The sequence below is a fragment of the Hyla sarda genome, chromosome 6 (assembly GCF_029499605.1).
Source record: "Hyla sarda isolate aHylSar1 chromosome 6, aHylSar1.hap1, whole genome shotgun sequence".
In the NCBI taxonomy this organism is placed as follows: domain Eukaryota; kingdom Metazoa; phylum Chordata; class Amphibia; order Anura; family Hylidae; genus Hyla; species Hyla sarda.
In genome coordinates, this window is record NC_079194.1 from 250,369,461 (window position 1) to 250,378,413 (window position 8,953).

Genomic DNA, 8,953 nt, shown 5'->3' on the forward strand with positions numbered 1-8,953 from the left:
GGGCCGATATTCTGTGGAGGTTAGGGCCGATAATTTATACCAGAATATCGGTATAAGTTAACGGCTATTTATTACCCCGGCGACACAGCCCGGCGCATCGCATCATGAATGGAAATGTCGCACGTGCAACTTTTTTTACGCAAAAAAAATCTACTACAGGGCTTGATAAATCTCCTAAAACATCAGTGTTTAAGAGCAGAGCTGTAGAAATAGCAAGGCAGACACAAAGCAAAGAGTAAATACTTTAACTTTTTTATCACTATATACGAATTGGAACGTTTAGCACTCAGCCGTAATACAACACAAGAAGGACTACAGGTTCTTCATTGCCATGGCTTGGTTGCTCTCCCTCCACACAGACAGGCCTCAGGTCAGTAAGGCCATAACGTGCTGCGGTTTAGATTCGTCTAATCTGGGATTACAACAAGCTTCACGAGTCAATACGTAGTAGTACAGAAAGGCCTTGATACACCAGCGTTATGTAATGCCCACTGCCACTACTAGAGAGGGAAAGGATTGAGAAGCCAGGGAAGTAAAGTGAACCTCCGAGGTCTGGTGTCTATTATCGGAGGATGCATGATGGGGATCTCCACAGAATAGGTGATAAGTGTGATGAGTGTCTGATTGCAGGGGGTCCAACCGCATGGAACCCCCGCAAGCTCCTGCCCAGCACACAGCTCACTGTATGCATAGATTAGGGCTCATTCACATGGCCGTCTTTAAATCCGCCCGTTATTCCATTCCCGTATTTAAATCTGTTCAAGCTTTTTGCAAAAGGTTGTAAATGGATCCCATTGATGCTAATGGGATTGTTTTACAATTCTTTGTCATCCGTTTGCACCCGTCCGGTTTCTATTTCGTTTATTTTGAGGTGTGATCAACTAGGAAGTAGCCAGACAGAAAAAAAAATGGACAATAAGAGATACAAACAGATGAAAAACTGATACAAAAAGGATGCCACTTAAATGGCATCCCTTTGTATCAGTTTGCATCCCTTTGTTAGTAGGGTCAGTTTAGCAGCAATAACGGGAAAATAGAGGAATGGGAGAGAGCGGCATGTGAAGCCTTACATTCTGCTAAGGCGCGAAGCGGCAGACGACATGTCATTCCATGTATCTCTATGGGAGAGCAGGAGAGCACATATTCCTTTGCAGCAGAATCGCATTGCTGTCAACAGGATTCCACTGCACACTACAGAATTTTAGCAGCGAAGCTACCGCTATTAAAAGAGCAATCTCATCCACTCTTTTGGAGGAATCTGCACAGAATACATTGTGGTCTATGGGGGGAAGGCAATGACTGCACTGTCCTGACACCGGTGCCAGAATTCTGATCGGAGGTTCCTTAATAAAAACCTAGCCTTACTGCGCAATGCATTAAGTTTTTATGCAACTCTACACCAGCATTTTCCAAAAGATAGGGGATAAGATGTCTGATCGCGTGGGTCCCGCCGCTGGGGACCCCCGCAATCTCCGCCACAGCACCTGTCATCCGTGAATGCTCCGTGCCGGATGACTGGCGACAACAGCCACCATGCCCCCTCCATTTATGTCTATAGGAGGAGGCAAAATGGCTACATACCAGTCGTCACGCTTCCTCCCATAGACATGAATGGAGGGGGGCGTGACGTCACAAATGCGGAAGCTCCAAGCTCCGTTTTCCAGACTCCGCCCAGGAGATCGCAGGGGTCCTCTATCCTTTGGCTCCTAGATATCCCTCTTTCCCTGTACTTGCAGCAATGTACAGCAAATCATATGCAGTTCTGACACCCAGCAGCACCAAAAGTGTCATTTTGCCTCAGGAGTCATGGACAGTTATTTCACTACTTATTCTGTGGAATTCCTACAATGAATAAAGTCTCGGAGCTCAAAAGGGATCTGGAACCACCACAATGTTAATCTTCAATTTGAAGTTTACAAATCCACTTCAAGATTAAAAGGTCTTTACCCACAAGATTAAGATGTCGATCAGAAGGATAAAAGCTGTAGTATAGTAACTTTAAGGCATTAGTACATTTCTATAGATGTGATACTTCTGAAAGGAGAAGAAAACTGTGATTTCAGGGTATGTCCTAATATTATGGCTACCACATGAAGTCAGAAATCCTAGTGGCTGCAGAAGATTCCCAGTAATCCCAGCAACATGTCATGACCACTGGACACCACTTGTGGCTGTGGTTTGACAGACCTGGTAGCTGCAAGGTTAACATATTCCCTCAGTGTAACCCAATAGAAATGTCAATGGTTCCACAACAATACAATGGATCTCCGTTGGGTGGGTTTGGTCCTTAAAGGAGAACTACGGGATTGAAAAATGTATCCCCTATCCTAAGGATAGGGGATAAGTTTCAGATCGCGGGGGGTCCGACCGCTGGGGCCCCCCGGCTCTCTGGTTAGAGAGGGCGTGTTGACCACCGCACGAAGCAGCGGCCAACACGCCCCCTCCATACACTGCTATGGGAGAGCTGGAAATTGCCGAAGGCAGCGCTTCGGCTCTCCCATAGCAGTAAATTGAGGGCGCGTGTCAGCTGCCGCCTCGTGCGGTGGTCGACAAACGCTCTCTATGCAGAGAGCCGCGGCCCCGTACGGGAGATTGTCGGGGGCTCCAGCGGTGGGACCCCCCGCGATCTGAAACTTATCCCCTATCCTTAGGATAGGGGATAAAATTTTCAATCCTGTAGTTCTCCTTTAAGGCAATGATCACTGATGTGGGCCCCTAAGATCAGTAAATTCTCTAATGCTGTGATCTCTAACCTGTTGCTCTCTAACTCATGTAAAACCACTGACCCCCAATCCCACCCACTAAGCTCACCAATCAGGGGCGCTGTAGGCTTCTCCAACCACCCCACCACCACCCGCCTGTTTGGGCGATACTTTGTGACTCTGCCGTTTTCTGGAGCCTCAGCCTGCCCTAAAGGACCTCATTCAGATCACCGTTGTAAAATCACTGTCAGCGTAGTGTCCAGAGCATGGATGCGCTACCAGGAGACAGGACAGTACATCAGGAGATGTGGAGGAGGCCGTAGGAGGGCAACAACCCAGCAGCAGGACCGCTACCTCTGCCTTTGTGCAAGGAGGAGCAGGAGGGGCACTGCCAGAGCCCTGCAAAATGACCTCCAGCAGGCCACAAATGTGCATGTGTCTACCCAAATGGTCAGAAACAGACTCCATGAAGGTGGTATGAGGGCCCGACATCCACAGGTGGGGTTGTGCTTACAGTCCAACACCGTGCAGGACGTTGGGCATTTGCCAGAGAACATCAAGATTGGCAAATTCGACACTGGGGCCCTGTGCTCTTCACAGATGAAAGCAGGTTCACACTGAGCACATGTGACAGAGTCTGGAGATGTCGTGGAGAATGTTCTGCTGCCTGCAATATCCTCCAACATGACCAGTTTGGCGGTGGGTCGGTAATTGTGTGAGGTTGCATTTCTCTTGGGGGCTGCATAGCCCTCCATGTGCTTGCCAGAGGTAGCCTGAATACCATTAGGTACCGAGATGAAATCCTCAGACCCCTTGTGAGACCATATGCTGGTGCGGTTGGCCCTGGGTTCCTCCTAATGCTAGACCTCATGTGGCTGGCGTGTGCCAGCAGCTCCTGCAAGAGGACAGGCCCACCCATTCCCCAGACCTGAATCCGATTAAGCCCATCAGGTCTCGCTCCATCCACCAACACCACGTTGCACCACAGACTGTCCAGGAGTTGGCGGATGCTTTAGTCCAGGCCTGGGAGGACATCCCTCAGGAGACCATCCGCCACCTCCTCAGGAGCATGCCCAGGCATTGTAGGGAGGTCATACGGGCATGTGGAGGCCACATACTACTGAGTGTGACTTGTTTTAAGGACATTACATCAAAGTTGGATCAGCCCGTAGTGTGGTTTTCCACTTTGATTTTGAGTGTGACTCCATATCCAGACCTCCATGGGTTGATAAATTTTATTTCAATTGATAAGTTTTGTGTGATTTAGTTGTCAGCACATTCAACTATGTGAAGAGGAAAGTGTTCCCTTTATTTTTTTGAGCAGTGTACTTTATTATGGCAATCTTTATTATGAGAAGTAGAAGAAGAAAACAGATGGAGCGACACTCACCAGGCAGCTGATTCTTCATTCACGGAGCTGTGACATCAAGCGGGTACAGGCGGGGGAGTGGGATGGAGGAGGGGCAGCCTGAACAAGTTGTTTTGTGCGCTGTGCGCACTTCCTCAAGCCGGATGTGACGGCCGCGGCACGCCGCCTCGACATTACATAGATACGGCGCCCCGCCGTCGCCAGGCAACCGGACACAACACCAACATCATGTGACCATGGGGTTAGATTACGTGGACTGTAAAAAGTAAACACAAGAACAACACAATAGATATGCATATAACGAAATTACATTAAAACCGCAAAATCAATGGAGGAGATAGGCACAGATTCCTCCTGCAAAAAGAAGCCCGCTGGATCGTGCGGCTTAATTCACAAAAGGCAACATAGGCCTCAATGATAGAAATGAATATGTAGCTTTCCTTTGATTTTGCTGTTTTAATGTCATTTCGTTATGTACATATCTATTGTGTTGTTCTTGTGTTTACTTTTTACAGTCCACGTGATCTAACCCCATGGTCACATGATGTTGGTGTTGTGTCTGGTTGCCTGGCGACGGCGGGGCGCCATCTCTATGTAATGTCGAGGCGGCACGGCCGTCACATCCGGCTTGAGAAAGTGCGCACAGTGCATGAAACAACTTGTTCCGGCTGCCCCTCCTACATCCTACTCCCCCGCCTGTACCCCGCTTGCTCCGTGAATAAAGAATTACCTGCCTGGTGAGTGTCGCTCCATCTGTTTTCTTCTTCTACTTCAGTTGCTACTGTTTCAGAGCTGAGCAGCGCCGTTACAGTCGAGTTGCGTTCCTCCGTGATTTCTTGTGGCTTAGTTCTTCTAGTGCCGGCTTTCTACTTCTATTTATACATGCCAGTTTATTATGAGAAGAGACCATCATTCAAGATCTTCAGGGGGGGAAAATGAGATTTAACACACCATTCTTAAGTAAGTGCCCGCTGTCATTGGATTTAGCAGAAGATGTGTGCCTCCTAAGGTTTCTGTTGGGAGAGGGGGGGGGGGGGGGCGACACCCCATGCAGGATATTTAGAGATCTAGGCTAGCTCCAAGCTATAGTTCACACCAGTAACTGCTGGGCTGTGGAGGTTCTGCCTAGTTGACACTAAACCCCTTGCCAAAACCTGTCAAACATATTGATAGATTTTCAGCTACAACTATAAGTCAAAGTGGCTACAATGAGTCTCTTCTGCTGGAATACCCAGCATATACACATTATATAGGTTGTTCATTGGTATCAATGGGTACCATGTAATGTTACAATACCTGTTGTCAGGTTTCCCCTTCTAGCAAAAACCCAACAATAAGACTTTCATACAATTAGATAAGGGGCCCTGATCACACGTTTTTACAGTTTCTTGATACGCCCTTCCGCTTCTAAGAAATGAGGAATCAGTCAGATGGGCGTGAATTTAATTTTAAGAATAGGAGTGACGTATGGGCAGGATTATACAGTCTGGGTGTGAGTATCGTACATTGAGTGGGGTTTATCCATTGATACCTACACCAATCACCTGATATTTACTCTCAAATACATATAGGTTAGGCTGCATGCACATCACATTTGGGGCATTGGGCAGCCGGCAGGGGAATTTGAAAACTGCTGCCGTATCTCGCCAGACCTGTGCCATACCCCGCTCACTCACAGGGTAGAGTGCGTGGCAGTATTCTATTCAGGGGGGGGTAGAGTGCGTGGCAGTATTCTATTCAGGGGGGGGGGGGGTAGAGTGCGTGGCAGTATTCTATTCAGGGGGGGGGTAGAGTGCGTGGCAGTATTCTATTCAGGGGGGGGTAGAGTGCGTGGCAGTATTCTATTCGGGGGGGGGTAGAGTGCGTGGCAGTATTCTATTCAGGGGGGTAGAGTGCGTGGCAGTATTCTATTCAGGGGGGTAGAGTGCGTGGCAGTATTCTATTCAGGGGGGTAGAGTGCGTGGCAGTATTCTATTCAGGGGGGTAGAGTGCGTGGCAGTATTCTATTCAGGGGGGTAGAGTGCGTGGCAGTATTCTATTCAGGGGGGTAGAGTGCGTGGCAGTATTCTATTCAGGGGGTAGAGTATTTAGCAGGGTTATAACGATTATTGTCTTCATACAGAGAATAGGTATCTGCTGATAAGTTGAAGAAACCAATGTGCGGACACCAAACTCTACAGAGAAGATGGAAGAAGTCAGTGCCTCTGGACAGCATGGAAAAGAAAGGGAAAGACAACAGAGAAGACGACACTCATTATAAAATACCCAGACCTATTTTTGGTCCCAGTCCGGCCCTGTTAGTCATTGATATTATTGTGTATTGTACTGGCTGTGTCCCATCAGTGCTGTGGTCACCGATATGTGACGGCCGAGGCCGGGTGAGGGGTTGTCCAGGAAGCGGGGGGGCCTAGAGCAGTTTTTGCATCGGGGCCCTGTGGTTTCTAGCTACGCCCCTGAACAGCGCAATTTCCAAGCAGAATATTCTGCACTGAATTGTTCTCTGGAGTGTGGTGACCTCTGGTTGTCAGTACACTGGTAAAAATGACGCATTATCGAAACCGTAGTGTTTACCTATGGCAGCATTTCCCAACTAGGATGCCACCAACGGTTAGAAAACTAAAACTCCCAGTATGCCCGCACAGCCATCAGCAAACTGGGAGTTGTAGTTTTGAAACCGCTGGAAGCACTGCTCTACGCTCTGTACCCCCAACCAATGGCTTTCAAGAAGCTACAACAAGGGAGGGGGTTAGGGATAGAAAAAGAAAACGTATGGTGGGAGCTACTCTTTCAGCTGTCAGGGTATGCATGTCGGGTACCTGCTCTAGATTACTGTATTAAATGTAATCACCATGCACTGCACCTCTGCCCACTTAGTGGCCGGAGGGGGGCACAGCTGTGCCCTCTATACCCCATTTAGCTATATCACTGTTATAAGGAGTTAATAACTAGAACATATCCTGCAGGGATACCCGGCAGATGCATGTATGTAAATGAGCCGCCTTCATTGATCTGTCAACAGCCTGACCTGCCGAAGGCTGTCTGAGCATGCTGGGAATTGTAGTTTTGCAACCACTGGAGGCACTCTGGATGGGGAAGACTGACCTATAGCATCACCTACAATAAAAGCTGACCCTAGCCCCCCATGCAGGAAACACACGGGTTGCAGTAGTACCACAATAAAAATTAAATGTCACGCAATAGCCTAGCACAGCGTTTCTCAACCAGGGTGCCTCCAGTTGTTACAAAACCACAACTCCCAGCATGCCCGGACAGCCGATGGCTGTCCGGGCATGCTGGGAGTTGTAGTTTTGCAACAGCTGGAGACACCCTGGTTTGCGAAACACCGGCCTAGCGTCATTCGGCATCACTAGGCAGACCTGGTAGTAAGGACCTTAGGAGAGAGGAGCGCCCACCCTTGTGGAAGCTGTAATAGCAACCCCACCGCCGTCACCCAGAGATGGTAACAACAGTGACACCTCACCAAAAGACCACCTCCTTACCAGTCCAACACACATAGCGACCATTTTCCTTGAGACCCCCATAGACCTCTTCTCAAAGCAATTATGGGTGGAAGAGGTTTCCCTGTATACGGATGGAGTGGATGTGTATGGCGTGTATGGCCAGTATGGATGGGGAGAATTTACAGGGCCTGGGATCCTACAATGTACATCTGTACTGTCACCATATACATTCCACAACATCACATCCTATACATGGTATCAAAAAGCAGCAGCCAATGAGGATAATGTGATAGAATAGGAGACCTGCACAGTGATAGGAGACCAGGATAGCCATGGATTCTCCAGATTACTATGTGCTGACCTTCAGTCTATTCCCATAGGCTAGAATGTAAGTGCCCCCCTATATCGTACAGAGCGCCCCCTGCAGGCCCAGTGTTAGGAGCGGTCCCCGCTATCTGATGATGTCTCCTCTCTCCCACAGCTGCCCGCTTCTCTCCCCAATACTCACAGTTCCTAATATCGGAGATAAACACGGCCAGGCCCCGCATGCCATCTCCCTTGGACACGGCGGGCATCTTCCCCAAAGACTAGGGGGGGGGCAACGCCTGGACCCAACGAGAAGCGGAGGAATCCCCGGGCCGGTGCGCCTGGCTGTAACGTGACCGGTATAGAAGTGGATGTGTCTCCTCCGGCCCGGCGCGCCCCCGTGCACGTGCACCTCGCGCTGTTAGAAGGACACGTGACCGCGCACTGAGCCGGGGAAAGGATGCGCGGGACCGCGGGGACACAGGGAGCTCCGCCTACTTAGCTTATGCAGAGGGGCGTGTCCTGGTCGGTTGTTGACAGATCACGTGATTGGATGAATAGAGGCTCATTTACATATGTGCATCTGCCGGGGTATCCCTGCAGGAGATGTGCTCGTTATTAACCCCTTATAACAGTGATTTAAATAAACAGAGGGTGGGGAGCAGAGGGTACAGCAGCCCCCCCACTAAGAGGGCAGAGAGGGTAATTACATGTAATTCAATAACTACACAGCACGTTCCCTAAATGCATGCCCTGACAGCCAATGCCAATGTTTCCCAACCAGGGTGCCTCCAGCTGTTGCAAAACTACAACTCCCAGCTAGTGTTGGTCGTAAATATTCGCATTTCGAATTTTTATCGCGAATATCGCATTGTGAATATTTTCGCTATATACAGTGGTCCCTCAACATACGATGGTAATCCGTTCCAAATGGACCATCGTTGGTTGAAACCATCGTATGTTGAGGGATCCGTGCAATGTAAAGTATAGGACAGTGGTCTACAACCTGCGGACCTCCAGATGTTGCAAAACTACAACATCCAGCATGCCCGGACAGCCAACGACTGTCCGGGCATGCTGGGAGTTGTAGTTTTGCAACATCTGGAGGTCCACAG

General features: G+C 49.1%; 1 protein-coding gene across 2 annotated transcripts in view; it reads right to left on the minus strand.

Moving 5' to 3' along the window:
* The window catches only part of AP2A2 (adaptor related protein complex 2 subunit alpha 2), a 97,410-nt gene extending 89,118 nt beyond the window's left edge, over positions 1 to 8,292 (minus strand). The window contains exon 1 of one of the 2 annotated variants that reach the window (XM_056526908.1): positions 8,041 to 8,292. In XM_056526908.1, coding sequence (XP_056382883.1) covers positions 8,041 to 8,107 — 67 coding nt within the window. In that variant the 5' untranslated portion in view covers positions 8,108 to 8,292. The remainder of the gene's footprint in view (positions 1 to 8,040) is intronic. The other variant, XM_056526909.1, reaches the window with a different exon arrangement.
* Between the last annotated feature and the right edge of the window lie 661 nt (positions 8,293 to 8,953).